Source organism: Lagopus leucura, unplaced genomic scaffold (genome assembly GCF_019238085.1).
Source record: "Lagopus leucura isolate 7727_CA_CO unplaced genomic scaffold, USGS_WTPT01 Super-Scaffold_100009, whole genome shotgun sequence".
Classification (NCBI taxonomy): domain Eukaryota; kingdom Metazoa; phylum Chordata; class Aves; order Galliformes; family Phasianidae; genus Lagopus; species Lagopus leucura.
The window spans coordinates 27,261,702-27,281,289 of NW_024962266.1; the positions used below are offsets into that span (position 1 = coordinate 27,261,702).

The 19,588-nt window shown below is 45.1% G+C and overlaps 1 protein-coding gene across 3 annotated transcripts in view; it reads left to right on the forward strand.

Moving 5' to 3' along the window:
• The window catches only part of ROR1 (receptor tyrosine kinase like orphan receptor 1), a 148,318-nt gene that overhangs the window by 116,903 nt on the left and 11,827 nt on the right, over positions 1-19,588 (forward strand). For all 3 annotated transcript variants that reach the window (XM_042873084.1, XM_042873083.1, XM_042873085.1), the window contains one exon: positions 216-246. In XM_042873084.1, coding sequence (XP_042729018.1) covers positions 216-246 — 31 coding nt within the window. The remainder of the gene's footprint in view (positions 1-215; positions 247-19,588) is intronic.

Here is a 19,588-nt window from a genome sequence, read left to right on the forward strand (position 1 = left end):
TTAGTACCCTTATCTACAGCATTTTGCAGACAGTCACTGCTGCAGGATACAGTCTTGTCTTTGCTATTGAGAAATGGAGACTTGCCTGTTAAACTACGTAAACCACATTTGACATGACAGACTGTTACTTTTATCTTTTAAAAGGTTTTGAAAAGCTTCCTGCTTGTTACCTCACTATAACTCATCACACTGTTTTTCTTCTGTCACTTTTCCAGGTCCCCCACCAACAGCAAGTCCAGGATCATCGTAAGTTGTTTCATGTCTCTTAAGTCAATTCATTAATCTTGCATTTCAGCACTCAGAAGTTCATTTTTCATTTTGTGTGACAGAAGCACTTCTACATTCCACTTGAAGTCAGATAGGATCATAATTTATTGTAACCGAATTATCTGTCTCATAGATAAATTTTCATGTTATCATGTCAACTCCTATTTCTTAAGCTAGACTTCTTGTTTTCCAGTATTATTTCCTTTAGGTCCCCTGGTGCCTTCAGCCCTTGAACTGATTTCAGTGTACATACAGAACACACTGTGTGAGGTGAAACTGACCTTCTTAGTCATAGCCCAGTAGGGATCATGTTTGACTGAGTAGATGTTACTACCTAGGGGATTTTTACTAATATAATGGAACTGATGGTCATAACCTGGATCTGTGTCCATCTGTAACTGTATTGGCAAACAGTTATAAAAGTCCTTAAAGACCAGGTACCAGGATGTGAGCACTGGCTGTTTTCACACCATGTCCCCTCTATCCTGGAACCCATAATCTGCTGCTGGCTCTCAGCAGTTGCCACCTTGAGTTTGGCACCGGAGCTTCTGTCAGTGGTAAGCCTTGAGAACCTGAGTCTCTCATTTCAAGATATATATGACCGAACTTGCTTACCTTTTATAATCTCCCATTGTTTTTGAGTCTGCTCTTCAGCTGTTCAAAAGTTTGCCATTAATGTTATGATTGTGTGTCCAGCTTATTCACACCTTGCACATATGAAGTAATGCTGAAAACCCACCTGTCTGGATGATGAAGCTGTGAATGACTGCCTGTGTAGAAGATCGTTCACAAACTATTGCAGAGTATAAATTAGGGAAAGCATCTGACCACAAAAGGACATGCTAGGATGCCCTCTAATGGAACGCTATAAAATGTGGTTTTGTCTTTTGAAGGTACCTGCAATGAAGTTACTGGTTTTGTTTAGGAAGGGGAGCTCTTTGCTGGAACTCAGAGCCCTCGTTTTGAATGCGGTGCCGTGTGAAGCAAAGCTGCACTGTGGGAGGTGGAGGCTGCTGTGCACTTCAGCAGTTGGGAGATGTTTGTAATGATTTGAGAAGGTGTGCATTTTGCATTTGCTTCTGCCAAGTTTGGTTTTCTAAGGTGAAGCAAAGCTGTCAGAAACCCATAGGAGAGCAGTGTGAGCGCAGAAGGCAGGGAGCTGTGCTGGAATTTTGTCTGGGCTGCTGAGGATTGCCTTTTGTGGCTTTTTGTTGTTGTTTTTTTCTTTAAACAAAATTGGTTTAGGAACCTTTTTCCAGTTTCTCCTTGCAATTTATCTCTCCACTAAAAGCCTCACCCATTTATGGGGAAGTGACAGCAAATGTTCCCATTAATTCAGGGAAAGTCAGACTGAGCTCTAGGGTAATGCCTGCACATCATCATCCACAAGGGAAAAGACAAACTACTTCTGGGTTTTTTTTTTTCCTTCGTATGCTCCATATCAAACATTACATTGACGTTAAAGGGATTCAATCCAGGATTTTCATTTTGCTCTCAGCATGCCCTGCCCATTGTTATACAGGAGTATGAGCGCAAGGACGTGAAAAGGTGAAAATAAAGTGAGACTTCCTCTGCAGTAATCCACTTTACAGTCGTGCCTTTAAAATTTGTAACCAAGAAAGATATTTAATCACACTTCATTACCCTGAAAGGTTGTGGGCCTGTCTGATGAGAGGACGCATTGTTCTAAACTTTGAAGGGTCACATACCCAAAGAAACGTGCGCAGGCATCTCTGTTGTACTGAATGGGGAACGTTTACATTCCTGTAGAAGCTAACCAGATTTAATCTGTGAAATGAGAGAATCAGGAAGAAGCTTATGAGAGAGAAATGATAAACTTGGAGCTCGAACTGAATTGGAGTTGAACAAATGTCAGTGGGTCGTCATGAACCTGGTTCATATCTGCTGCCAGTGGCACGAGTGCAACAGCCTCGTGGATAGCAGCGCTTGGCGAGTTCCAGCTGGATTGAGCTGAGCTGCAAAGAGAAATTGTGTGTTGTGGAATGCAGCAGGAGGGCTGTTTGCTGTTCTTTCCATGCAAAAAAAACCTTGAAATATCATATGTAGTATGCTCTTCATGCAAACTAGCAAACAAATTATTAGCTATGGAATAAATGGAAATTTGGTGAAGGGTGTATGTTCAGAGTGATTCCATGTTACGCAGGGAAGTGCCACAAAGAAGTATTTGAAGGGGTACTGATTAAAGGCAGCAGTGTTCTTTGTCATAGGGAGCAGAGCATCTTCAGCAGCTCTGGTGAGCTTTCTTACCCGAAAATATTTATTGACATTCTAGAGGTTAATAGATCTCAAATATGAAGAGAGCCTGGAGACCATTCCCTGCACGATTCGTACTTCAGTGCTTGTGCTTTATCAGCAGGACTTTCTTCACAGTCAACCAAATGGATGGCAAGTAGCAGTCGTCCTCGGTGGCTGTGCTTTTCCCATGTTGTCTTTATTAATCTACCACGAGAGGAAGGTTCTGTTCATTTGAGGATTTAATTGGAGGATCATGTTTTTAAAAAAATCCATATGCTCAGCACTTTTCTTCGTATAATTTATAGGTGCAGAGTTCTGCACTTATGTGTTGGCAGAAAAATAGATGGTCCAACTGTAACTTAAAAAATAAAAAGGTTAAATGGATAACTTCTGGAAAAGAAGACAGGCAATGCGAGAAAACATCTTAATTCTCGTGTGTGTTATGTCCCTATTCTTTCTGCTTTCCTCAAACACTGCTACGGTTACTTAGAGCCAAATGTCTGCTTGCAAACCAGTCCGAAGCAAATGAAAGGAGCTCCAGCAGCAGCGTGCCACCGCCATCCATCGGGGAGCGAGGACAGAGAGGTATTGCTGTAGTGCACAGCCTGGCTGACCTGAGTGTCCTTCCTTCAGCTCTCTGGTGTTTGGCAAAGGTCAGCTTTAAAGCCTTATCTGCGGGGCCGAGGAGCTGCATTCCACTGACATGCTCTGCTGCTCGATATGAGTAACGCAGCGTAAATATGCTTCTCTTTATTTTTTTTCTTTAGCAAAACCACACTCCTGCTTTATAAATAAACGGTTGTTTTATCTTTGTTCTGCCAGAAGGTGCTACAGATACAGGGCCCATTCCAGGCACCCGGGGAGCTGAAGGCAGAGTGTGAACGCCGCTGAGCACAGCCCGGCTGTGTGCCTGGAGCGGGGCGGCCCTGTGGGCTGAATTAGATTCCATGAAGTGGGGGCTGTCAAGGGCACCTCCAGAGCAGGCAGCAGCCAGGAGCTCCTCTTTCGGCTGGTACTTCAGGTCCTGCTTGGCTCCTGGTGTGAAAGGCCAAATGTACTTCTTTAGCACTTTTATTTTTTCCTTTAGTATTGAAGTTCTGATGTTTCGTGTCGCTTTGAAACGTTTTTGTCAAGGTTTGGTCCTTTAAGATGTGGCAGCGTGCATCCCAACCTCAGGTCTCTCCAGGGGCTGCAGAGAAAGGGCTGAGCACAGCAGATTCCAGGCAGTGAGAAAATTCTGTGTAACAGTAGAGATCATTTGGCCTGCAGAATCGCTGTGCGTTCAGTTCTTCCCCACAATTATTAATTGTGCATTTTTCCTCTGTATTGTTTCCACTACCTGGAGCGATGCTCTGTGCTTGCCCTGAACTTCTCTTGGTTGTTCCAGGAAGAATCCTGGGTGTGAGTTGCTGGGGGTTGAGCAGGGGGAACTCACTTGTACTCTGCTCAGGAGCTGCTGTACTGGGAGAGAAAACAGAAATGCCTTTTTTTATAATCCAGTCTAAAAATGGACTAGATAAAACCCAATGGCGTTTAGTTCAGTGGGAAGAGTCAAGGAAAATGTCAACTCTGTGTTGAAGCTGTACAAAAGAAGTACAAACTCTGTTGTTTCGTGAGCACGTTGTGAAAGATCCTAACCTGCAGATGACGTGCAGCACCTGGCAGGACGGGCTTTTGGCCTCTGTGCAGTGGAGCCACGCGAAGAAAAGCACAGCACCTCTTAGAAGTGTTCTGTAAGTTCACAAGACGTGGCGTTTTAGGTGTTGAAGGCCAAAAATGCCTGTTCCATCAGCATTACTGCTGTGGGATGTGCAGTCTGTGCTGCATGGCATAGACAGTGCATCTGGTGCCAGGGCTGCCCTCTGACTCTTTGCAGGGCCCTCTGTGTATGCATGCAAATATGGCATTGTTTGCTCTTTATTTAGCCACTCGGAATGAGGAGAGGAGGCAAAGAGGAGAGGAGAGGGCTGTAATTTTAAGGGGCATTTGATTCATAAAATCAAATGGGGTTTGTGCTTCCCAGAAATAGCTTGCGAGGCCTGTGAAACCACAAACCCCGCAGGATTCTCCCATCCTCTTTTTCAGTGATTAAGATTTTTATGGTCGTTTTTTTTTTTTTTTCCCCCCCCAGTTAAACACATCTGGGATTTTTAGTAGAACAGATCTTTTGTACAGTGGCTCCATGTGGCTGGATGTCAGCATAGTTCTCTTCAGCAAGAAAACACATAACCACTGGCCAGCATCCAGGTGAGACTTGGCCAACTGTGTGTTTGACTGAGCATTTCACAGAGGCTTCTTTTGACCTGAGAAGTTAAATTTTATAGAAAAAGATCCCAAAAACTATAAAGAGGAAAGAGCAGATTCACCAGGGAGCTGCTTCAGAGCATCCTGAGCCCAACCCTGCTGCTGCCGCCCACTGCACCCACGCTTACCCTGCTGCTAGAACAGCTTTCCTCGCTGTCATTGCCACCAGTGCTGCTTTTGGTGTCTGTGGAAATGCTGAGTGAGGACTGAAGGCAAATCCCACAGGTCTGGGGGCTGGCTCCTTTATAGCCCTGGTGCGTGTTGGTGCAGATGCCACAGGGCAGACTTTGAGTGGGATATTGTACACGGAGGCCAATATAAATACGTTTGTGCAAGACAGTTGTGCAGTGTGAAGATGAAGTTGGAGTGGCTGATGCTGACAGAAACCACATTGTGTTCTGTTGCATTACTTCACTTGACTGCAAGTAATACCCCCCTGGTTTTGCCAGGGTCTGAGAGCCAAATTAACTGCTGCAGGCCTGCTGGTTGTAGAAATGAAGTGCTTCCAGGAAAGGCTGCTTTTTGCCATGTCTTTGATCTGCACACTTATCTGCCAGGCACTGTCTCATCTTCTCCCTGGTTACTCCTCTGTGATTTTCCTGGTGATATTCCTGTGGCATCAGGAGTTAGTGGGGGGATGCTGAGGCTCCTGAGCCAGGAGGGGCTGTGGTCATGGGCAACCCTGAGCAAGCAGACATCAAGTGGAAACCTCTGGGTGAATGTAGTACTGCATTTAGGATGCTGTATTTATGTCTGGTAGTAAATGAATTGGTTACAGCCAGTGTTGTACTGCATTTTATCTACTTCAAGGTACTTATGTGGCTAAATATACACATTATCTGGGAACTCCAGGCTCCTTTGCCTCTTTACCTTTTCTTATCTCCGAGACTACATAAGTGAAGCTGAGCCACAGTAAGATTGAAGGTGTGCTCAGTTGCCTTCACTGCTTTCTGCTGGTTTGGATGCCACTGAAATCACACTGTTCCCCTGTCTGGGTCTGACACCAATGGGTAGTTTGCCCAAGATTTTATATATGTGGTAACAAAGCAGAGAACTGAGCTCTGGAGGCCCAGCACAACACCCGTGCTAAGGGGTTATTGCTGTCAGCTATGGCTGTGCATCAGCTATGGGCATTCATGTGAGCAGTGCTGCAAAAATGTGAGGTCTGTGCCACAGAGCTCTTAGCCCAGCTCTTAGTGCTAGAGAGGGTGAAATTGGAGTTTGTTATGCTGTGGTAAATCTGCAGAAGAGAAGATGGCCTGGAGTTTGGAGTGAGATTTAACTTAGTGCTTTTCACTTTTGAAAGGGTACCTGATAAATACTGTTACCTATTTTAATTGAAGTGTACCACCTCTATCTGTCGTGTAGGAAGAGTAGAAAGCCCTTCTGTCTTCAAGAGGTCTGAAGGAAAGGTATGACACGAGATGGAGACATAGCTTTGTTATCTGAAAACAAATTAATCACATTGATGTCAATATCTTTTAAGTGGGGAGAGAGAAGGGAGCACAATGCATTATGACTTGGACATTAGGAGCCAGAGTTGCCTAATGCATTGTTATACTATGTAGGAAAAGACAATGCACTATTAAGAACTGTATCTGTTTTCCTTCTGTTCAGTATCGCCCATAGCAACTGCATAAGTAAATAAATGTTTGGTATAGAAACAGCCTTTGTGGAATGCTGCAGATAATATTTAAAGAGTGTTTGTGCTTTTATTCCTGCGAGGCTTTGATATGACCCAGTTGCACGGCTGGTAGTGACGTTGCACACAGGGATTGTGGCAGGACCCCAGGAGAGCAGCAGGGCCTAAGAATGGATTTAGGAACACACAGAAGCCTTGGAGGATACGTAAAGTGCAGGAAGTTTTCTTTCTTTAAGGAGTTTCGATGAATCGTTAGAAAATTTGGTTTATATAAACACTTAAATCCTATAATTATATAAATTGAACCCAAGTTACAGACTGTGGGCTTACTTTTCTGATTTATTTTAGATGAGCAAAGTGAGGGTCATTTTGAAGTTTCTTTATTCTGTTTGGCAACAGAATGGGAAAAAAAAAGTCATGAAAAGCTGAAAAGCTGCATTCCTTCCCCCAGTCATCTCCTGCAGCCTTTGGGGAACTGCATTTGTGGGGACCGTCTTTAAGTGTTGCAAAAAAATCTGATCGTTATGCGCAGTTGGCAATCTGTGTCTGACTAAGTCTGTTAATAAACTGAGTCTTGTGAGTTGAACCAAATAGTCAGACTGGCCAAGTATTGTTCTGTTATGCTATAGATCCTTCGTGTTCCCCAGGGCTCTCTTCCCACTGAACTCTCTGGCAGCACGGCCTGGGTTGAGCACACGCTGGGGCGGCCAACCCATGCTGCTAAGCTCCATGGTAGGGCTGCCACCAGGACTGCTTGGTTGGTAACAGAATTGCTCTTGATTAACAACATTGTGCCTGCAGTATTTGGTTTCATTTGTTGCTGGAATGAAGCTAAGAGCTTTAGGAAGTGCTGCACAGCCCCAGCCCAGCAAGTGCCCACTGGATGGGAGGAAGACCCCAATTCCCTTGTGGTCGTTCCCAACAACAGCAGTTTTGTGGCCAAGTTCCCTCTAACCCAGAGACCCTTTCTGGAGCTGCTATAAGTTTGCAGTGGCAATGTTGTCCTAACCACTGTATTTTTATGACACATTCCAGTTTTTAGAAGAGATGATGTTTTCTAAGACAATTCCCATCCAAACAAAGTCTCAGCTAGTTCTAATCATAGGGATGATTTAAATGCCTTACAAGGATTTCTTTGAGCCCAAAGTCTGAGAGGCAAGATTTAACCATAGTAGAGCAACAATGATATTCACCCTTCCCAGTCCATATCAGGTTATGGTGCTGGCTAACAGAGCCTGTCCCAGGCTGCTTTCTGGGGAAGGGCTGGCCCTGAACATTTATCTTGTCCTCAAAAGGGCAATAAAAGATGATTTGGATGTTTTGGAGAGGGACTACGTGTGAGGAGCCCAGGTGTGTTGTATTCAGACAATGTGGTATCTGAGGTTTCTAGCAGTTGTTCTGTCTGTGTGTAGTTACAGTACAGACCCTTCTCCAATTCTGCTTCTCTCTAAGAGCTGGGTACTGCAGTTCTGGGGATGGAGGGGTCAATTTTAAGATGGAACCCAAGGACCAAAGCCTCCTCCTCCTTCCCAGTCCCAGCCTTTGGGGGCTCTCCATTTTGTTTTGGACATTCAGCATAAGAAATCAGTGTTACAGGAGAGTATGCTACTTCTGTCCCATGGGGCATGGGCTTAAAAGTCTTTCATCGTCTTGTTTTACCTGAAAGCCTGCACCTTCTGGTGGCTGAATGTCCTTGGGGTGCTTCACTGGGGTCTGGAAGCCGTGGGAGTTGGTCAGGTGGAAGGGGTGAGAGAGGGAGCAAACATTTCAGCAACCAGTTAACATCTGGGGTCATCTCCAAGGTGCACTGAGATAATGCTGTGCAGTAAGGCCTTTAATTATAAGGGAAATCCTGTTTCAAGGTTTGTAATATTTCTGTGGTTGTAATAAAATGCTCTGCAAAAGCAGGTAGTAAAACCTCAGTGAGAAAATACCTTTTTCTTTTTTTGTTCTCGTATTTTAATGCCCAGCCCCCACTGCTGTTCCTTAAAGAAATCTTCTCTTGATGTTTTCAGTTTGTGCTGACGGGGGGTGGTGAGAGATCTGTTGGAGGTTCATCAGATCCCAATGGCATGCAGCCACTCAGCCCAGGGCAAAGCTTTGTGCAGGTTTCTGCTCAGCCTGCTGCTGCTGCTGGCCTGGAAATTGACTGACGAGGAAGCACTGAAAGCATTAGCAGTGAAAGCTTCTGTTGCTCGTGGTAGCAATTATTCAAGAGAAATAATAACAACAACAATAACAATAGTAATAACAATAATGATGATGAATTACAGTCCTACAAACATGCTGAGCTTGCAGTGCTGCACAGCATTGCAAGGATGTGTCCATCATCCAGCGTCAGCTTCAGAGTTTACCTGGGGTTTGCACAGCCTGCAGCAGGAGCAGGGTTCCAGTGTTTATTCAGTCTAGTAAAAACATGACAAATGTGAATAAACCTGCTTTGACCCACGCTGCTTTCAGTCCTGCCGTGCAGTATAAAACCTTCAGAAGGGGTTTTCCAACCTTGATAACATCAGTGCATAGGCTGCCTGCATGTAGTTACCTACTTGGTTGCAATTTGTGTTACTTCATCACAAAGTCATTAAGCACGAGGAAGATTATAAGGTGTTACGTTATTTATCCTGATAATTAAAAACACACACAACACTGGCCTTGGCTGTTTAAAGCAGTAACCTGGGGCAAGTTCAAATACTGTAAAAGGAGTTAATCATCGATTTCAGTGTGTGTCAAGTTTATTGATCTTGTTAACAGGAAAACCCGTGTGTGGCTGCCTCGGTGAGGAAAGAAGGCAGTTATCTGAGCTGTGAGGAGCTGGATGCTGTTGTTGATGCCTGAGCCAACCACAGGCGGTGTTAAGCAAAAATGAATTGCAAACGTTGCCCTGCCACTGTTTTCCAGGCAAATGTCTTGTGTCAGTAAATGTACTTACACCACATTTTCTCTCAGTCATGATTTTGCTGGAGGAGAATGCACACATTCTTTGCTGCAGTGCCATCCAGCAGCTAGCACCTACAGTGCATACAAGTGATCCCTGTCCCAAGTCCAGAGCCACTTTTAGGGTATCAGAGGTGTAGTCCTCCATCTAACCAGCCTGTGTGAGGGTGGCTGCACTTAGGCTGTCTTCCCCCCAGTTGTTACGCAGAGCCTCCAGGCATCGCAGGACTGGGAAGTTAGCCCAGGTGCAAGATCTCTTGAGCTCACATTGAAAAGATGGGATTTCAGTAGCTGCTCTCTTAAGTTGCCTTCTTAGAAGGTAGTTACGTAAATCACTTGTACATTTTATCTGCATTATTATTGGTGGTTCTACCATTTCCGACTTGCGAGAAGGAAGTACGAATTGTTTTAGAATCTCTTAATCTGGAAGCACTAAAAGCATGGCAAAGCCCTTTTCTTTACTACTTGCAGCTAAGCTGTTTTCTGAATCCTCCTGGTGGGACTTCTGCTTCTCGAGGCAATTTTTGGCATTTATTGAATCTTTGGTGGTGTCAGTATGTCCCTCTCTATGGATGCAGATGCCCGAGCACAGCCAGCAGGTGAGGACCTGAACAAAAGATAACAAGAGCAACTATGATTTTAGCAATGAGAAATGCAGAGGAGTGATCTGGGGAATGTTTGCTTGTGCAGAGAGCTGGTTTGGAGGCCATAGCTGACATCAGGAGCTGCTGCTGAACCAGATTCTCTGACTCAGCTGATGGGGATTAAACCCAGAGCAGCTCCTGGATGTCTGCAGAGCTGCCCTGTCTTCTTCTGAGTGCGAAGAAGACACACACAGGAATGTTACCCCACCTGTGACACAGAAGGTGATTTTATGGGACAAAACAGACAATATCATCATGCCAAAGTACCCCAACAGGATAAATGGAACAATGCTATACAAGTACTGGTGTCTCCTCGGGTTCTCACTTCATGCACAGTGTGCATAAATCACCTTGCTGCATGGGTTGTGTGTGTGCCTGCCTTTCTAGATGAAGGTTGGCATAATCCTTATTTAATTTTTTATGCAGTTGTGAAATGGTGTTAATGTGTTTTATGTTACCATACCATGATAAGAGTTAGTGTTGATACAAACCAGCATTTCACCCACTCAGAGATAAAATACAGCTTTTAGATTTGATAAAGCACAACTGCGAAAGTGTGCCAGGACAGACTTTATTTAAGCAAGGCTTTAGGAACAGTTTTTGGAGCTACTTTTATCTGTAATAATATTTTTTCAGTGAGGGAATGCATTGATATCATTTACAATGTGCATACAACTTTATCGATACCAATTAATTTCAGAATTACAGCTGAAATGTTGTGTCCTGTGGCTCAACCCACTGTGCTGAGCCTGGGAGCAGACCCTACCAAGGAATGGTGCAGCTGGGTGCTGTCAGGGCTCCAAATGTCCTCTGCATCAATTTATGGAAGAGATTGCTTGCAAGCTGTCTTAGAATTCTGTCATCCATAGGTGGTGGTAAGTTAGCATAATTACTGCTAATGCAAAGCTTCATCAAATTGGCATCTTCAGTTGCTGGCGTGCTGGAGTAACAATAATAATAATAATAATAATAAATAAGCAGCATGGTTTTTATTTCTCGGTAAATATCAGGTAGTTGTGTATCTTGCAGCCAGTCCAGAAAAATATATAACTTTTTCTTCTTCTGCCGTTTGAACAAGAAGAAAGAGTGCTGGTTTGGGAAGCAGGAAGGTGGTTTATTTCCCGTGAATAGCAGCAATTGGCTGCAAATGAATTGCCAGATGGCATTATCTTGCATGTTTTGTACAAACACCTTATTGCAAATGAGCTGGGTTTTCCTTTGAGCTCCTTGGACAAACGTTTTAAGCTGGCAGTGTTTCTAACTGGTTGGCCTTGCAAATTCAGCCATGTTTCCTTCTTTACTCACCGCCAGGAGAAATAGAAAAATCTAAGGGAGGTCAGAATTTACTGAGTAATTCTTTCAGTGCTGCTGCTGTAGGACAGGAGGAAGGTGTGTTCAGCGTTCATTCTTTCAAGGTAGCAGGAGAAAATGGCAGTGACTGCCTCTTCTGCTGAGAACTTTGGGGAGGTATCTGGCCCATTTCTGAACAGGCAGCTGCCATTTTTACACTGCTCTTTCTTCAGGTCAGGATCTCTGTAATTTAGGCTGGCTGTCCTTCTCAAGGCTAACTGAAACAGGAATCTTCTGGTCCCACATACTGAAGAGTGACTGCTTCATGCTGCTGTGTGCAGCGAGGTGTGATGCTCCTAAAGAAACAAACAAGTTCCCTGTGCCTTATTCTGTTACCTTTAGGGAGTGGATGGACACATCTTAATTTTCACCATATTTTCCCTCATATTTGTTGTCTTAAGAATGAGTTTCTTATCTCGAAAGCAATCTTTTTTCAGAAGGCCTTCTCAGTGCAGTGTAACTCATGGTTCCCTTTAAAGCAGGCTGGCTATTCCCAGCTGGGTAGCCTCTATTTATGTGTGTCTGTCAGTAGCACAATTTATGATAGACCTGCGAGTTATGTGAACTTTAAATGTTTTCACAGTTGTTAAACTTGACCAACTATTTCAAATAAGACTAACTGCTTAAAATGGTCTGGGGCTTAGCAGCTACCCCCAGCCAAAGCACAGCATTATGCTCATCAACTCAGCAACCCCCAGGCTGCTCATCAGCAGGGAAAAACGCTGCCTTCGTACCTCGACAGGATTCCTAAGAAAGCCCTGTAGAAAAATGTGTTTTCCACTCGATTTTTTAAAGGAGCCTGGAATGTCAGGTCATCTTTTTCCACATAATCGCTCTCCATCCAGTGTGCTTCCTTTGAAGTGCTCAGCCCAGCAGAAAGGGCCGTGAATGCATTCAGGGCTGGTGTTACCACATCAAGAGGAGCAAGGTAGTGCACAGGTAGTCAGTTACCTCAGCTTGTGTCTGCTGTGGGAGCAGGGCATCCAGCAGCCATCTGTTTGGGTCTGGATGTGCTGAGGTCTGTGCCTGTGGGCAGGCAGCCCTTGCACAGAATGTGCCCCAGCACCCCCTGGGCAGAGCTAAGCAGCTTCACCAGCATCTCTGTCAGCTTTGCTAAGTAAAAGGAGAAGTAAAATAGCTAATTTTGCAGGGAGCTTAAGCTTGTGTGGTTACTCTTATATTTGTAGTGACTGCAGGCTGTAGTGGTTATTGATGGGTGCAAATTTTTGGTCGAATAATAGTTTAAACAAGCTAACATTATACGTATTATTTTTAATTAACTTCTGCTGAGGCATGTGTTTCACTTTTAATTCAAGTGTCAGATTTGTGAAGTCTGTTTTTCATCATGCTTAAGGTTAAAATATTAGGTCACCAGAAGAAAGACTTACTTGAGTCACATAAGACAAATTAAATGTTGGAAGGAAGGAGAGGGGAGGGAGGAGAAGAAAAAAAAAGAAGCTGTGACTTAAGAAAATAAGGTAGAGCAGGAAAAGGTTAGTGAGAGATAAAATGGGCTGCAGAAGGCCTCAAACTCCTTTGGTAGCGTTCAGATTTGGCTCATGGTGCCACAGAAGATTTAGTATCAGTTATACATAAATAGTTCAGAGCTGTATTTGCAGTGTCCTGAGGCAGAGGAAGGAGTGGGACGTTGACTTCTGCAGGGAGTCCCTGTGGGCAGCGAACAGTCTGCACTAGTTTTAGCAAGGAATGAAGCGGGTCTTTAAGGCACATCACTGGAGAATAGGATGTTTGGGTGTCTTCTGTGGGAGAGAAAGCAAATCATCTGTAGATTGGAAAATTAGCTTGAAAATGAACTTGCTTTCCCACGTTATTGAAATGGCCTATGTGTTAGTACCATAAAAATCTATTTTGTTTTGAATTAAATGTTTGCATTTGTGATGTTTTAATTTATGAACGTGCATCATTTCCTGTGTGTTCTGGAAGACAACGATCCTGCTGCAAAAGCTGGTATCATACAGCAGCGAACACACTCTCTTGCTGAATAATTTCAGTTGTTGATAATGAGAAAGCAGTTGTGGGACAGACAGAAATCATCAGCAGTGCTAACTGGAAAGTTGGAAATGTTAGTTTTTCCAGAAAAGAAGGGACGCCTGACAAAGGAGGTTTAATGTAAGGCAAGCAAAAAGGTGTTCCTTAAAACTTTGTTATTATTCTCGGTCTTTTCTCATCACAGGGGTTCAAAGTGCCCTTTCTCTGCAGTTTTCTCAGAGCAGCACACCTCAGAGGACCCAGCTCCTTACACATTACAGCCAGGTTCTGCCGTGCGTTTGATGCAAAGAGAGCTTCTCTTGTGGTATCAGTTGCATGAGCACTCACTCTGAGGCCCCATTATGCCTATAACGGGGCAGTTAAATATTGGGGAATAAAGCCCCTAATGTCCAGAAGAAGCCATTTGGAAGGTGTCTGAACCCTGACTGTATTACTGTATTTCTGCTGCGTTTCAACTTGCTGGGGCTTGGTGTTTTATTTTTTTAATACATCACAAAGGTGCACCTTTCTGTGAATTCCATGGGGGAGGAAATCCAGTTTGTGGGGAGGAGGCACACAATGTAATCTCCAACTTATTTTTTGGCAGAAAGAAAAGTAAATGGCCTCTTTGGTGTGACTAAGTACTGAATAAATTTCTTGATATTGAGGACTTCTATCTGACAAGAGAAAGAATGCAATCTAAGTGTGTCCGTAGTGATTTGTCTCACTGTTTGTGCCCCTGGGAGATCCCTGAGGGGCAGGGGTTGGTTCTTCTCCTGTTCCGTTGTCAACAAGTGCCTCGTGTTGTAGTAATTCTCCCTTGCAGCAATGCTGAAGGTCAGGACAGTCTCTAGGAAACATCAGCATCCTGGCCAGGGCGCTCACTCAGATAGCTGCAGTGTCTGTGAAAGCCAAGAGATGGTTGATGTAGGAGCACCTTTGGATCTGGAGGCTTTTTATTGCTCACACAAAGAGAGGTGCACCAACTGATGGCAGCAGCTCGGTCAGGCTGTTTGAGGGTTGCTCCCTGGTGAGATGGATGTAGATGTGATGTGGTCTGGTCCAATTCATTTGCACGTGGTCACCGCCAGACAGGCCTGCTATGACTCCTTGCAGCCCAGTATTGCTCCTATGGCCTGGCATGGCTTCTTGTGGCCTGGTATTGCTCCCATAGCCTGGTTTTGCTCTTGCAGCCTGGTATCGCTCCTGTGGCCTGGCATCGCTCCTGCAGAATGGCTGCAGCAGAATGATGGTGTGCAGCAGACAAGCGTTCCATCAAGCCCTCCTTATCTAAAGGTTAATGCCTGATGAGAGGCGGATAAGGGATGTGTGTGTGAGATCATCGTGGCTCTGTGAGAGTCAGGGGAGAAGGAGCGTGTTTGGCTGCGCAGCACAAAGCTTTGCTACAAGGGGCAACGCTTAGCACTTGTAATCTTATCCTGCCTGGCTGCTCTTCGAAAACATGTTACATTTTTTCTCCCGCATCTCAAAACTTGGACAAAGCGACCTTCCAAACATAACCCTCAAATAGCTTTGTCAAACAGAACATGAGTGCGAGAAGTTTCCTGCCATTTCCCTAACTGCGAGCATATGATTTGCAGTTCATCTTGAATAATGATGTAACAGATGTGCCAGGAAAGATCCAAGCACTGTTACCAGGGTCGTTCCCTAACCAGCTGCAGCTGCCGCGCCAGCACACCGCCCAGCCCATGCATGGGGCCACTGCCTGGGCGAGAGGAGTTTGGGAGGGAGGGCTTGTTATATAGAGTGTTTAAGAGGAGAAAAAGAGCGAATCTCAGAGGCCAACATCCCAGATAATTCGGTTGGTTTTGGTCAGTACTTAAATCCAGTTCATGACCGCAGGTATTGAGCTCATCTAGGCAGCTTTTGCTTTCCAAAAATGCATGATTTTGGTAGAGACATTGTAAAATTTCCTTACAGTGACAAAAAAAAAAAGCATGCAGTTGTGAGTTGGTACATCCTTGCCAAGAGATTAATTGTGTGGGAGTTTTACTTTATTAAGCTTCCAAGCTGTGGGTTCCGCACTGCTGCCCGCCTTTGGTTAGCAGAACCATTTATAGTTCCAGCTGCCTTCCAGCACCCAAATCCCTGACCAGAAGTGAGCAGGGGGGTGAGCGCAATGTTTGGCAGCCCCAAGCGATGTGTCCATGTGACTGGGAGACTTGGGGTGACCAGGGAGCTCCGGCTGTCCCAATTTTAGCAGGGAATGGCCGTCATGTGGCCGCAGAGCTGGCCTGGGCCACTGGCTGCCCTCCCTGCGCTGAGCCCTGCAGAGCAGCAGCCCAAAGGCACATCCATTGCTGATGCAGGTTGGAGGCATTGCATGGAACCGGCCATCAGTGGGGAAGAGAAGTAACAAGTAAATGAAGGCACTGCTCAGGCAGATCATACTTGCTCGTTGAATTATTTTTTGGTTATGGTTGGGAAAGAGGTGTCTCAGTGGTGCTGTGGGACTCTGCAGATGTAACGATGACAAAACCCAGCATTATTCATTTTGTATTTTACGCCCTTGCGTTTCTAGTGAGCTGGTTAAGCCCTAGCTGCCCTGTGACTTTAGAGGGGTGTCAAAACAGCAATAGCTTATATTACACAGAACTTTTTCTTAAATTACACGGTGACGTGCAAGTCTGGGCAGTTCTCTTCTTTTTACAAAGTAAAATGCAGCCTTCCCATTTCTGAAGTACTGCTATGAAACAGAGCCAATACGTTCCCATTTTCAAAGGCACAAGCAATGGGTTTTTGCTCTTTGGAAAGTCTGACAGAATATTATTCATCTGTTTGCTTTAAGGGATATCTGCCAAGTAGAAACTCTGTACCTTTTATTCTGAGCAAAGCTGGAACACGAGCATGGAACAGAACACAATTTATTTGACAATGTAAAATAATTTATACAGCATTTAAGCATGCACAGAGGGTGTATTCGATACATGTAGTAATAAAAATTTATTGATACACCTTTTAATTAATTGCCAAATTTTATGGAGCAAATTTCTTCCCTCCACGCTGTTGCCCATCAGTGTTTGTTACGAACTCAACTCCTCCAAAGCAGCACCGTCATCGGCCAGGCTGCGGGTTGCAGATGTGAGATGTGTCAGTGCAAGTTTCAGCAGCAAGCAGGGCCCTCGTGGGGCAGCTGCTGAGGGGTCTGCAGGGGTGGTGGGACCGAGCAGTGTTCCCTTGGAAGAGAAGGGCATAAAGCACTCAGTTGTCTGAGCTGGGCAGTGTTGGCTGCGTTTTCCCATCACTGCTCTGCTGCTGGATATAAATTATTTAGATAAACAGCTGTGAGTAGTTGAGTGCTGTGGTAAAAAAAAAATAAAAAATTAAGCAAGACAAAATGCCTTTCACTTTGTAAATGAGAAATTGTCTGGACAGCCTTCACACAGAACCAGCGCTATTCCTTCGCCACTGGGTAGATCTCAGAGATAATGCTGCATTTATTTGCTGTCACTCCTCATACCTATTAGTGGTCCTAAAACAGGTTTTGCACACACGCCTTAATCCCCTGCTGGCTTTACATCACCGTCTTCCACTGTCACTGCACATTACAGTGTCTTTTCCTTGCTGCTTTTTGTAAATGTGGTAGTGCATATAGCAGTGTGCCAGTGCTGTAAAGAGTGTCAGAAGGGAGAGTGAGGCTCCTATCTCTTCTCTTCGGACATTCAAAGCATTTGGGACCTGGGCTTGCCTTGTCCTCCATCTCTCGTTTGCCCAAAAACATATATAAAATGGTTTTGTGAGTCTTTCTCATCAAATAGTCATGCAAGTCCTACTCAAAGCTGGGGGGGGGAAAAAAGAGAGAAATCCATGGGGCGTGGAGCACAATTACACCATCTTTGGAATATTTAACTTCTATAAATTGGATGTAATAAAAATAAATACAACGTGATCTCGGAAGGTCCAGCTTTTCTATGAATTTATTCAATCGTTCATAGTAAAGTCTGGTAACAAAACTTCACTAAACTGAGTTCCCGGGCCTGCTGTTGGTGTGAACCTATGAACCCCAGTGAGTTCTTTTCTCAGTTGTTGGCAATTTTGTTTTGTGCTGTGACTTTGATTTTGTGCAATCAGGGCAATGGGAGCCAGGCTGGACTAAGCCCCGCACACAATGCACCTGAGTACAGTGTAAGCTCAATCCGTGGCACTGTTATCTCACGGAGCTAGAAGTGCTGGAGCATGGGGAGCTGCCGCAGGATCTGACAGCGATGGGCAAGCTCCAAGGTAAACATCAGGGTTGGTCTAGCAAACAGAGTGGAAACCAAATGTGAAAAGAAATAACATTAAAACAGTTAAGTGCTCTATCGTCTGTCAGGCATTCAAATCCAGTGCTTTCCTTCTTCTGTGTAGTCGTGGTGAGGGGTGGGATGTGCAGGAGGTGGGGCAGTGTGCTCACGTGTCTGTCCCCAGTCAGCAGTGCCCACAGGCATGGATTGTCTTCTCTCTCATTAGGATTTAAGCTTGTCTGTTGATTTTTACCATGTTAATTGCAGAATGGCTCCTATCTTACTCCTGTTGAACCACAGGACTCACCATGGGTGGGGTCATATCAGGACCATGTAGCACGGAGGTGTGCATCGCATGGGTTACGTAGGAGCAATCAGCAGCCTCGGCCTCCATCCATTCTGCATTTAAAGCCAGCCAGAGGCAGCTGCCAGCTGGCAGCAGGAGGTGCAGATGTGCTAAGGCCAGGCAAGAGCTCTGTCCCACTCTGCTGCTCCCACTCCATTTGATTTATCCTTCCGCCCCATCATGGAGCCGTTTTCCAAGACAATTCAAGGTAGTGCCTCCATCTGAGCCACTCATTTTCCGTCGTCCCTCTGCAAATCCCGCTGTGGCATGCAGAGGCTTTGGGATCTCAGCTCTCCTCTTTCCTCTGATCTTCACCTCCTGAGATAATCTCCCAAATCCTGTTCCTCGGGGCATTTCCATCAAGGTAAGCGGGTGGCCCTGCTCACCAGCAAGCCGTTCCACTGCAGCCATTGCGCTTCAATCTTCTTCAGTTCAGAAGTGAACCTCAGGGTGAGGGGAATTTGCTTTGCTGATGTTAACTGCATTCCTCCTGATTTTGTCTTCTCTAATTGAGTGTTTAAATTGTGCTGCTTGGTTGTCTACAAGAGCAGCTGTTGTTAGGTGCAGTCCTTGAGTTAAATCTCCTACAAAATTATAATACAATTTAAAAAATAATCAGAATTGTTATTAAGTAATGAATTTTATTCTGTTTGGGGATTAGTTGCTTAGAAGATGGAGCATTGGCTTCCAGAGCCTGGAGTAACTGCTGTGCTTTTCAGTGCATTTCAGCTGTTGGCCTTTCAGGAACCAGCGGAGGATTTTGGCCATACCCAACTGAGCAGAAACACAGCGATGTGCTCAGGTGTCTGCATCACCAGTGCTGGCCAGCCTGTTGGCATTGGCTGTGCTCTACCCAGCCCATCTCAGCCTGCCACTGCTCTCGTTAATAAAGATCGATTGGCAGTTTAGAGAAGATGCCTTCACTCTCCAATTTCCAGTATCCTTGAGAACATCTTGGGACCACCATCCAGTGACCTGGGCCCCTTCCCACCCGTCTCTCAGCACATGGCAGTTGGCTGTGGAAGGTTCCCACCTCCCGTCCAGCCCTCTCCTCCATCCCCACTCCCAGTGCTTCCAGTGGGAGCCCCGGGCCCACGGTCCAGGAGCTGCAGAGAGCTGAGAGGTGTGTGGGGTGTGCTAAGGGGTGATCCCAGCACTTCTGCCCTCTAATCCCATTAGTGACAGGGCAATGGGAGCCAGGCTGGACTAAGCCCCGCAAACAATGCAGGGTGACTTCAAAGCAGGATGTGCCATTTGCATTTCCAAGCTCTCACAGCCAAGGTCTCCGGGAGGGGATGAAAGTGGCTTTTGTCAAACCTAATAGCAGAGTTGATTAAAAAAGATGTGATTTTCCCCTATTAGCAGCTAGTCTGATTGTGCTGTCACTCTTTCAGTGTCTGGGGGGGGATGAATTTAGGGGAAAGAAATACAGAAAGTAAGTAACCTGTTGCCTAAGCCAGCTATGATCATACCTGGGGGAATTCCAGCATCACTTTTCCTCGCTTGAGAGCCGTATAGGAGCTGTCTTATATGGGTATTGGCACGAATAGCAGAAAATATTAATGATTCATTAAGCTTCTCCCTGCACCGTGACCTCAGCAGAGCCTGAGGT